Consider the following 12309-nt stretch of genomic DNA (forward strand, 5'->3'; position numbering starts at 1 on the left):
TTGTGTTATCTACTGTGTTTTTTTTTGTAACGATTCTAGTAGAAACGTAAGCAAGGTGTTGAAAACCAACATCTTTAAAGAATATGAACTTAGTAAAGCTTCTAATATGAACTATTATGCAATAATGTAACATTGTTATTTTTTATATCAGTATATTCTATCAAAATTACTACAGTTTGTTTTTATTATGTGTCATATTAAATCATTCTCACATATTTTTATTCTACATAATTCGATTTGCAGTTATTTTCATAGAATGTGTGGAGGGAATGTGATAATCAAAGACTTTAATGTATGGTGCATGAGATATGATGAACAATGGTAATAAATCTTCCAAAAAGAATACATTATTAATCGTTGAATTTTGACAGAATAATCGACGATACAACAATAAGATATATATATATAATAGTATATTTTGATAGAATATTCAAGCATAATATATATATATATATATATATATATATATATATATATATATATATATATATATATATATATATATATATATGGTTATTAGAGTGTGTTCTATTATAATAAATTGTTATTCTTCAAAAAGTTCTATCAATCAAAATATATATTCTGCCACAACATTTATTATTTTATGGTTCAATAATATTGTTATTTTTTAACATACTCATAAATATATTCTGGCCGAATGCCAGAATTAAAAAAATTATCATCCATAAAATCAGATTTTTAAAATTAATATAATCCATGATCCTTTAACATATACAATTTTCCTTTATTAAATCTATCTTAATTGACCAAAATACCATTGCAATTAAATTAGATGGTATTTATCAATTAACTTTAATTTAATAATATATATTAATTACTTTTTTAAAATAAGTTAAATGATTGATTCATAATAATTCCTACATCTACACAATAATTAGTAAGAATATAATAACATAAGTATATATATATATATATATATATATATATATATATATATATATATATATATATATATATATAGTGAAAAGTGAATATACCATTAAGGGTATATAAGCTTAGGTACCCAAACCTACCATAATACATCATTTTGTTTGATATAATCATTATAATGTCTTAAACTTCAACCCCTAACTTGATTTACTTTCAAGATTTTTGAAATTTCACTATTATCTTCCTCTTACATCACATATGTATGCCGAAGACCTACTAAGCTATATATATTATAGTTAAAAATGAAAATTATGTAAAATGAAGATAAATGTAAAATTTATAAAAATCTTGGAGTTAGATCAAGTTAAAAGTTGAATTATAAGAACATAGGACAATTACAATGTGTATATATGATATAAAACGATATAATATGGTGAGTTTAGGTACCTAAGCTTATATACCCTTAAGGGTATATTCACTTTTCCCATATATATATATATATATATATATATATATATATATATATATATATATATATATATATATATATATATATATATATATATATATATATATATATTAGTTTCAACTAGCATCCAAATTAAGAAATTAAAGTCAAAGATCATTAGAGTCTAATTGACAAAATAAACGGAAAAAACACTCATTCTTTATGAATCAGGTCGTGTAACTTTATCTATCTAGTATTATAGTACCAAAGTTTAAAGAAATTTAATGAAGTTGGTAAATGGTCAACTTGATGTAATTAATAAGGTAATTATCCTAAATATGTTTACATGAAAAAAACATAAGATAGCATACTTGTGAAGCAATTAATCATTGATTGAAAGTGGTATAGGTCATCGGTACACCAACTTAATTTGAAAAATAATGTCCATCGAATCTAAGTATCTCACTATCAAACTCTAAACATCCGAAAACCTACTGTGCCTACCTCAAACAACCCCCATTTTCATCATCTTCCCTATATAAACAATCATCATTCATTTCAATTCTTACAACTCATCCACCAAAATGGCTCACTCAACCATCATGTTCTTAACCACATTCTTGCTGTTCTTTTCAAGTTTAGCATTTGCTAAAACTCACTACCATGATTTCGTTGTATGTGTGCCAAATTCAATCTTTTAATATTTCTTGAATATGTACAACTTTTTATACTAATTATTTGTCATGAAAAATAGGTTCAAGCCACAAAAGTGACACGACTATGCAAGACCCGTAGTTCGATTACGGTTAATGGGCAGCTGCCCGGGCCGACCTTGGAAGTTAACAATGGTGATAGTTTAGTGATAAAGGTCGTCAATAAAGCTCAATACAATGTCACCATCCATTGGTATATATAAAATGTTCTTTTTATTAATAAAAACTATTTATACGTTATAATTTTAATATAACACTTGATAAATGGTACCTTTGGTAAAAAAAAATCCAGGCATGGTGTTAGACAGATTAGGACAGCGTGGGCAGATGGGCCTGAATTTATTACTCAGTGCCCGATTAGACCGGGTGGAAGTTATACGTATAGATTTATGATTTCGGGACAAGAGGGAACGTTATGGTGGCATGCACATAGTTCATGGCTTAGAGCTACTGTTTATGGTGCTATTGTTATTCGCCCTAAAGAAGGAGATTCTTATCCATTTGCTAAACCAAACCGTGAATCGGTTATTGTTCTTGGTATGTTACTTTATAACTTAATTATATATCAATTTACATTTTAAGAAAGTAGGTTACTTAATTGGGGTTATAATAATAATATGATAATGATGATGATTAGGTGAATGGTGGAATGCGAATCCGATTGATGTTATAAGGCAAGCCACAAGAACCGGAGGAGCTCCGAATGTTTCTGATGCGTATACCATCAATGGTCAACCCGGTGATCTATATAGTTGCTCGAAAAAAGGTTTGCTTCTATAACTAAAAGAGAACAAAAACTTTAACGAATCTTGATTTCGAATGTGGTAAAATGGTATAATAGTATAAACGACAAATGATTTTACAATAAATGGACAGTGTAGCAGGTTCAGTTACAATGTCAATTGAGTTCATTGTAAATACTGATATTCGCATGATAGACTACTGTATCTGATTTAATCTCACATAATACTCTCACAACATATGTAGATATTACAGCCGACGATTTCATCTCACTTGATGCTCATGCAACATAACTTGTCTAGGAAAAAAAACAAATTTGAAAAGCCTACATATTAATAAGTTAATATAATTAAAAAAACCTACTTTTTTTCATTTGTATCAAAAAAATAATTTGCTCTTTTTCTTTTTAAATGTATTAGATACTTTTATAGTGCCAATGGGATCCGGAGAAACAAACCTCATTCGCGTGATTAATGCAGCATTAAATCAACAACTCTTCTTCACCATCGCCGGCCACAAACTCACCGTCGTCGGAGCTGATGCTTCTTACGTAAAACCCTTCACTACTTCCGTCCTCATGCTTGGACCCGGTCAAACCACCGACGTACTGATAAAAGGAGACCAACCACCACGTCAATACTACATCGCCGCCCGTGCGTACGCTAGTGCACAAGGTGCACCATTTGACAACACCACCACCACCGCCATCTTAAATTACAAAACTACCGCAACCTCCGCCGCTTCAAATTCAAACCCAATAATGCCTAGTCTTCCACCATTCAACGACACAAAAACCGCCACCGCCTTCACCACCAGTTTCAAAAGCCCGGGAAAAACCTTAGTTCCGACCACAATCGATGAGAATCTGTTCATCACCGCCGGACTTGGAATCAATCAGTGTCCGAAAAATGCCAATAGTAATACATGTCAAGCTCCAAATGGGACACGATTCACAGCGAGTATGAATAATGTTTCGTTTGTGCTTCCGTCTAATTACTCGCTGTTGCAAGCGCACCACCATGCGATTCCCGGAGTTTTCACTACGGATTTTCCGGCGAAACCTCCGGTGAAGTTTGATTATACAGGGAATGTGAGTAGGTCGCTTTGGCAACCGGTTCGTGGGACGAAGGTGTATAAGTTGAAATATGGAGCGAGGGTTCAGGTGGTGTTACAGGGGACGAGTATATTTACAGCTGAGAATCATCCGATTCATCTCCATGGATATGATTTTTATGTTGTTGCAGAAGGGTTTGGGAACTTTGATCCGAAATCTGATACTGCTAAGTTTAATCTTGTGGATCCGCCTCTTAGGAATACAGTAAGTTTACCGGTGAAAGGGTGGGCTGTGATTAGATTCGTTGCAGATAATCCAGGTAAAAAAATGTGAAAAAAACACCGATATTTGATCTGAAATTTCAAAGAAATGTTTGATGAATCTTGTTTGTTTGTTTGTTTACTCAGGTACTTGGATTATGCATTGTCATTTGGATGTTCATATTGGATGGGGTTTGGCTATGGTGTTTGTGGTTGATAATGGTGTTGGACAACTGGAGACGCTAGAACAACCACCGGAAGATCTCCCTGTTTGTTGATATGATCATCTTTAAGCTCAAAATCATCATGTAGCATTATAGTTATGTAAAATTATATGGTTTTCAATGCTATTTTGTCCCCAAATTGCGGATGTATAATTTTTCCTTTATCCAATTTGTTTCCCTGTTTCCAATGTGTTGGTAGATGATATACGGTGTATTGGTGTAATGTAGAATCTGAAACTCAAAGCAAATGAAAGAATAGTTCGCTTTATTATTGCTGAATCTTATGTCATCTTACATTGAATCTTTTAATTTGGGGCAAGTTATCTTGTTGAAAAAATTGCAAAAATGGTTGATGGTTTCTTATTTTATGTGGTTATGGTCCAAACGTTTGAAAAAGTTGTAGATTTGGCCTTTTCAACAAGTTTTATTGTGGTTTTGGTCCCTCATCCGTTAAGTTTAACTGATTGGCTGTTAATTTTTTAAAATAAAATTTTTATCCCCAGAGACCATTTTTGCAGTATTATCTTTCACCATACCATAAGGACCATTTTTATATACATTTTTATTTTATTTTATTGAAGTATTATATATTAATAAATATTATTTTTAATATATAATATTATATATTAATAAATATTGTTTTATTGAATTATTAATTTATTATAATCGATTTTTTTTCAAAATTTTTTATTAGAGTAACTCTTTTTATTATTATATATCAATACATATAATTTTTAATATATAATATTTATATCATAATAAATATTATATTATTGGATTATTAATTTCTTTTAGTTAATATTTTTTATTTTTTTTAAATTATTTTTATTGGATTATTTCTTTTATTTCTTTTAATTTATTATTTTCTTTATATACTAAATATTGTTTTATTGGATTATTAATTTATTTTAGTTAATTTTTTTTTAAATCGTTGAAATAATTATTTTTTTATTGAATTATTATTTATCAATACATATAGTTTTTAATATATAATATTTATATCATAATAAATATTATATTATTGGATTATTATTATCTTTTAGTTAATTTTTGTATTTTTTTAATTATTTTTATTGGATTATTACTTTTAATTTATTATTTTCTTCATATACTAAATATTATTTTATCGGATTATAATAATAGTTCTTGTTAATTTTATTGGTTTCACCACAAAGTCATGGGATACGCAAAATCATCGTCTTTCATCATCGAAATCGTTAGGATCATTACCAAACACTTTCATTTCATCTAGCTTATAATGAGAAACCATTGGGAAATACCACCACCATCACTCGGTCACCACCACCACTTATGAAGGTTATCGAGGTTTGTTGCGTATTATGTGAGATATGAAGGATTCCAGTGAATTATGAAGAGGTTGTCGCAGGTGGCTACCAACAACGCTGGGTAGAATAGGGTATGATATCTATTGAACCTCCGATGAAGGTGTTTGGAGGTGATCCTGCTAGGGGTGTTCGTTTGGATGGATCAACTTGATTCAATCCAATCAAGTGAATCCAAATTGATTTCGGTTTTCAAAACATGGATCCAAATAGTCCAAACTAAATTCAAATCCGATCCAATTACAATTCGGTTGGATAAGTTTTTATAATTCGGTTTTTAAAAACTAAAACATTTTAAAATGTCATAATTATAATATTACTGAATTTTAGACAAGAAACAAAAACAAATTATTTAGTTACGATTTGAAATTTATAAACAACTATTAAGAAAGTATATTATATTTTAATATTTTATAGATAAATTTTTTTTGAAAGAAAATGCATATTAATATTTTTTATTAGGTGAAACTTTTTGAACATATTTCAAAAAATAAATTACAAAATTAATAAATACTTATAGATATATATTAAAAATAAATAAATAATAAACTGTTATTCGGTTTTTTTGGACTATTCGGTTCTTATTTTATAAATCATAACCAATCCGAAATCCAAAATAATAATTCGGTTTTGTCGAAAACCAATCCAAAAATTCAAATACCGAACCAAATAGTCCAATCCGAATTGTCTAATTGGACAATTCGGTTTTATCTAAATACGGAACAACCCTAGATCCTACTAATTTTTGACGATGATAATCAACACTTTTACGTATTTCGGCGATTTTGTGGTGAAACTAATAAAATTAAAAACAATTAATAGTATACATTCAAAATAAAATAATAATCCAATAAGATAATATTTATATTAAAAAAAAATTAAAAGTAATATTTCAATAAATTAATAATTCAAAAAAAAAAAAAAAAAACAAAAATTAATAATCCAATAATGTATTATTTATTATGATGTAAATATTATATATTAAAAATAATATTTGTTTATATATAATAATATAATAAAAGAGAATTGCTCCAACAAAAAGAAATTATAAAAAGAGTCAACCAAAAGAAATTAATAATCAAATAAAATAATGTTTCGTAATATGTAATAATCTCATAATATAATATTTATTATGGTATAAATATTATACATTAAAAAATATATGTATTGATATATAATAATGACAAAACTTCAAAAATGGTTCCTGTGGTTTTCGAAAATATCAAGTTTAGTCCTTAAGTTCAAAAAACCTCACAGATGGTCCCTATGGTTTCAAAACTTTTAACAAATGGTCCTTCCGCCTAACTTCGTCAACTTTCTACCGTTAAGTGAGGGGCATTTTTGTCATTTCACAACTACAGGGACCATTTATGAGTTTTTGCCTTAATTTTTTTAAAAAAAGAAAAAGAAAAATAATTATTTAATATTAAAGAGCCTCTCTCTCTCTCTCTCTCTCTCTCTCTCTCTCTCTCTCTCTCTCTCTCTCTCTCTCTCTCTCTCTCTCTCTCTCTCTCTCTCTCTCTCTCTCTCTGAGTATGGATTATCTATTTCCTTCAAGCAACAACGACACTTTATTGACCTCTTCAAACAAGGAAGCAAATAATGAAAATCTTGATTCAAACCATGACCAAGAGGCTGCGTTGTTTGGGCAGTTTCCGTTGCCTTTCCTTGATGAGATATCTACTAGCCTAATAATCCAAAACCACCAACTGCATCACCTTAGCACCGATAAATCAAAAACGTCCACAAACAGCACTGCAAACGAGCCTCCACCGCCACCATCACCTGGTAAAACAAAGCGTGCAAGGAAGAAAAGAAGTGTTGGGAAAATATATGTGTATTTAGGAGACCAGAGTAAGTTTGCGATTGTCTCTCCATATTCCAGAAAATCATGATTTTTGGGTTAATCTGTATATGTCTTCTTTTCTCATAATCCCAATAGAAAATATATGTGTATTTGGTTCAGCTCAAATTCTGATGCCAGCTAGAAGAGAAAACACATATTCTATGGTGAATTTATTAAGTTGCACATCAACTGTTCGTCAAAATGCACATCAACTGTTCGTCAAAATGCACATCAACTGTTCGTCAAAATGCCTCCATAAAGCTATCGCCATGATTTCTTAACTTTTTTACCTCCTTCCATGTCTCCACCTCTTCCTCTAAAAAAACTCATCTTCCCACATCAACATCCTGTTAAATTAACCAGAAATCAACATGAACAGTTTAATCCCAAGCTTGGTTTCATTAGAAACGGAGTTGCTGAAAGGTTCAAAAACAGGGGATGAAGACGAACAAGAAGATGAGCTACTGGATGAAATTTGAGGGAAAAGAAAATCAGAAGTCTCCACACTGTGTGAATCATTATCGGGGAGACCATAGTAAGTTTGAAGGAAGGATAGATCATCGATTAGAAGGTGGTGACGGATGAGGTCTAAAGATGAAGATTGATCAGGGGACGCCATTGATGAGCAAAGGTGAAGAAGATTAAAGAGATGGGTTTATTGAATCGAAGGAATCCTTGAGTGGAAAAGATGGAGTGAAATGGTAGTGATATATATAACGTAAGAATGGTCACTGGATAGACTTTGACTACTAAAGAAATAAGAGAAGATAGAGACATGTACATTGAGGAGGGAGAGAGGGGGGTTCGCCGATGGTGAGAGGATTTGTGACGATGACACAAATTCAACACTCATTATATTGAGAGACCCTTTAATATTAAATAATTATTTTTCTTTTTCTTTTTTAAAAAAAATTAAGGCAAAACATCATAAATAGTCATCGTGGTTGTGAAATGATGAAAATGCCCCTCACTTAACGGTAGAAAGCTAACGGAGTTAGGCGGAAGGACCATTTGTTATAAGTTTTGAAACCACAGGGACCATCTGTGATGTTTTTTGAACTTAGGGACTAAACTTGATATTTTCGGAAACCACAGGGACCATTTTTGAAGTGTTGTCTATAATAATTTAATAAAAAATAATTACTTCGACAACAAAATTAAAAAAAATAATTAACTAAAATAAATATTTAATCCATTAAAACTACATTTAATATATGAAGAAAATAATAAATTAAAAGTAATAATAAAATAAAAAAAGTAATTTAAAATTACAAAAATTAACTAAAAAAAATTAATAATCCAATAATATAATATTTATTATGATATAAATATTATATATTAAAAACTATATGTATTGATATATACTAATTTAATAAAAAAGAATTACTTGAATTTTTTTTTTTAAATCAACTAAAATAAATTAATAATCCAATAAAAATATTTATTAATATGTAATATTATATATTAAAAATAATATCTATTAATATATACTACTTCATTAAATTAAAAAAGAATATATGCATAAATGGTCCTTATAGTATAGTAAAAGATAAAACTGTGAAAATGGCCCCTAGGGGTAAAATTGTCATTTTAAGGAACTTAACGGATGAGGGACCAAAACCACAATAAAACTTGTTAAATAGGATCAAATCTTCAACTTTTCAAACATTTGGACCGTAACCACATAAAACGAGAAACCACAAGGACCATTTTTGCAGTTTTGTCTATCTTGTTCATCTTCAATTGGGAATTGTAGTAGTCGAACAGTTGACTCTGCAAACACAATTTGTTTATAAAAACATGTTATGAGAGCTTTTTTATTTAGCATATATTGGAAATCAATGTAACCCCACAATCGAAATTTTTTTCAATTTTATGTTTTGATTGTGTAGTTGTGATTCTACAATTGGTTAAAAAAATATGGATGCTGGCCATTATATTATTGAAAAACATTTTCAATAAGGAAAAGAAAAAAAATTACAAAACTGATCTCTGTGGTATGCAAATTTTTATGGTTTTAGTCCAAACCATAAGTTTTTTTGGATTCATGGTCCTTTTAGAGTGGTTTGTATGTGAAAATAATCCCTCCAAAAATTGAAATGACTATAATATCGTTGCGGTATTTATTTTTCATTTTTCTTAAAATTTAATATTTATTTATTTATTTTAACAATTAAAAAAATAATAGAGGACTCACCTCTCTCTCTCTCTCTCTCTCTCTCTCTCTCTCTCTCTCTCTCTCTCTCTCTCTCTCTCTCTCTCTCAAATCGAGCAAACACTAGACACAAGTCTAGATTAGAAAAGAAAATCAAACATCAAAACTTTATGTTCCAGATCTGCTATAAATGAACCTGGTTTATGTTCGATATGGGTTTCTTAAAAATAAAGGGGATCGAAATCAAAGTTATGTGAACGATTTTAGATTTAAAATCGATTTTAGTGTGTGTCTTCTTGAATCAATTTAATTTATGGGTTCATGTTTTTGGAGTTCTAGGTTTTTTGTAGTTTGTTCTGCCCTGCTAATATACACCTGGAAAGCCATCATTGACTGCACAATATTTGAAGAACACATTAGGCGTTGGGTTGAAGGTGGGGGTAATGGAGTGTGGAGGTCTGTTTCAGACGTCTTCTCCAGCAACATGTGGTTGATCTCAATCTTCTATTTCGACGACATGTGGTTCCTCTTGCCCACTCTCTCTGTTACCCTCACTCCTAGATATGCACCATTTATACACCATCGGTGGTTTGTGGTGTTCTTCAGGTTTCAGATTTGAGGTTTGGATATCGATTGAAACCTTTTCGCTGAAAACAAGATTTTGTCCACCTCTATTTATTGTGTTTGTGGTGATGGATTTTTCAGGGTTGGTAGTGAGGGTAATTTTGACATAAACATCTTGTTTGTGGTATATGCAACTGTTTGAATGTTCTAGCTTGATGAATGTGATATCAAGAACACCAAGGGATGGATCGGAGTTGTAGGTTAGATTTTAAGTATCTGGGTTTGAACCTTCATCATATGGGTTTCAAAATTCTAATCGATTCAACAAGCCTATTCCTGTTTTAATCGTGTAAATCGAGGTGGGATTTGAAGTAAGGTGGTAGATTCTTTTTAATTTCAGTTATCATGCTTAGATTTAAGTTAGAATTTGAGTTGCAAGTTAGATTTTAAGTTTAAGCTTTTGGTTTTGATTTAAGGTTAGAGAATTAGATTTCAACAATGGTAGCGGATGTCATGATTGGTTGTTGTTGGCGGAGGTGAACTGTGGTGCTTGTTGGAGGTGAACAATGGTCATGTTTAGAGGTGAACGGTTTCTGGAGATGATTGAAAAGAGGTTGTCAGAGTAGGTGAACGATGGAGGGGAAGGAGATTATGGGTAATGGTGGAACCATATATAGAGGTGGCAGACGGTGGTAGCGACAGACTAAGGTGGTGGCAGACAGTGGTGGAGGCGGAAGGTGGTCAAAGGGTGGTGGTGGTGGCGGATGGTGGTCAAAGGGTGGTGGTTGTGGAAGATATTCTTAAGTTCATGAATATGTCCTCGAGATTTTGAAGATGTGTTCCTGAGATTATGAAGGTGTTCTTCGGTGTTGGGAGAGAGAGAGAGAGAGAGAGAGAGAGAGAGAGTGAAAGTGAGCGAGTGAGTGAGTGGTGGGTCCTCTATTATTTTTTTTTAATTGTTAAAATAAATAAATAAATATTAAATTTTAATAAAAATGAAAAATAAATACCCCAAGGGTATTATAGTCATTTCATTTTTCGGAGGGACTATTTTCGCATACAAACCACTCCAAAAGGACCATGAATCCAAAAAACTCGTGGTTTGGACTAAAACCCCAAAAATTTGCATACCATAGGGAGCATTTTTGCAGTTTTGTCTAAGGAAAAAAATAGTTATCCAACAATTTCCATGTAAAAGCTTTAGTTTGAAAAGCTCAAATAGCCCTTTATTACTCAAGAATTTTTTGGTTTGAAAAAAAGGTTATTATCGTTGTAGTCCAATAAACTTTAGTATATTGGTTTAAATGGTCCCTCGTGACTATTTTTTGCATTTAAATGGCACAAACTTGTATTTTTAGGTTTAAAAATGTCATTTTGGAAAATTTGAAGAGGTCACCCGGTGACACCTATCCTGATCAGTAGGTTTAGATGCCAACTCAATTGCCATGTGTAACACATAATGTAATGATTTCTTTAGAACCTGAATCCGATCAAATCTCTTACTGTCTTTCATCTTCACCTACTCTGATGTTGTCTTCTTTGGCTCTGGCAGTGGCCTTGATGTTGACTCCGGTAGAATCGAACACCAAGCATAGAGTTCGATATGGTGAAGATTGATTGAAGGCTTAGTGTGGATGGGATGCATTCCTTCTTTTTCCAGGGTTAGGAAAACTCGTCATTGTTTTTTGTTCAAACAAAAACCCATATCGTTCTTTTGGTTAAAAACCAAGTTCATCCATTTTTTAATAGTTATTAAATAGATCTAGAGAGAGAAACTAATGAAGATGAAGACTAGTGAAGATGAAACTGATGTTACCTCGATGAAATCGAACCCCAATCGATTTTGCTACCCCTTTCCTTCACTAACCATTGCCATCTTCGTCTTCAAGGATTCACCAACCATTGTGATGAGTAATTTTGTCTGTTAGAACTAAACTTGTTTATAAAATCAAAATGTTTGCTTGGAATCAGTATCTGAAATCGATTTTCTACGTCGAAATGTTTCTTGAAATTGGTTTCTAAAATCAACATGTTTGTTTGAAATCGGCATATGAAATCGATTTATTAAAT

General features: G+C 30.9%; 1 protein-coding gene across 2 annotated transcripts; it reads left to right on the forward strand.

The window, feature by feature from the left end:
• Positions 1-1914: 1914 nt before the first annotated feature.
• LOC145017279 (laccase-12-like) lies at positions 1915-4592 on the forward strand. Of its 2 annotated transcripts, none has more exons than XM_078975338.1 (6): positions 1915-2013; positions 2094-2245; positions 2345-2589; positions 2690-2818; positions 3213-4166; positions 4255-4592. In XM_078975338.1, exons 1-6 carry the CDS (start codon positions 1924-1926, stop codon positions 4383-4385), a joined length of 1701 nt encoding a protein of 566 aa, XP_078831464.1. In that variant the 5' UTR covers positions 1915-1923; the 3' UTR covers positions 4386-4592. The 2 variants fall into 2 exon arrangements, with proteins under 2 accessions (XP_078831464.1, XP_078831465.1); XM_078975339.1 differs by having other exon boundaries at positions 3273-4166.
• Positions 4593-12309: the final 7717 nt, after the last annotated feature.

The sequence above is a fragment of the Lactuca saligna genome, chromosome 9 (assembly GCF_052625555.1).
Source record: "Lactuca saligna cultivar CGN05327 chromosome 9, ASM5262555v1, whole genome shotgun sequence".
NCBI lineage: Eukaryota > Viridiplantae > Streptophyta > Magnoliopsida > Asterales > Asteraceae > Lactuca > Lactuca saligna.

What these genes read in the sequence shown, in the direction of transcription:
- LOC145017279 (XM_078975338.1), top strand. Translation starts at nt 1,924, where the DNA reads ATGGCTCACTCAACCATCATGTTCTTAACCACATTCTTGCTGTTCTTT. An exon ending in TGAATCGGTTATTGTTCTTG is followed by an intron (nt 2,590 to 2,689) that starts GTATGTTACTTT and finishes GATGATGATTAG; the next exon opens with GTGAATGGTGGAATGCGAAT. An exon ending in ATATAGTTGCTCGAAAAAAG is followed by an intron (nt 2,819 to 3,212) that starts GTTTGCTTCTAT and finishes TAAATGTATTAG; the next exon opens with ATACTTTTATAGTGCCAATG.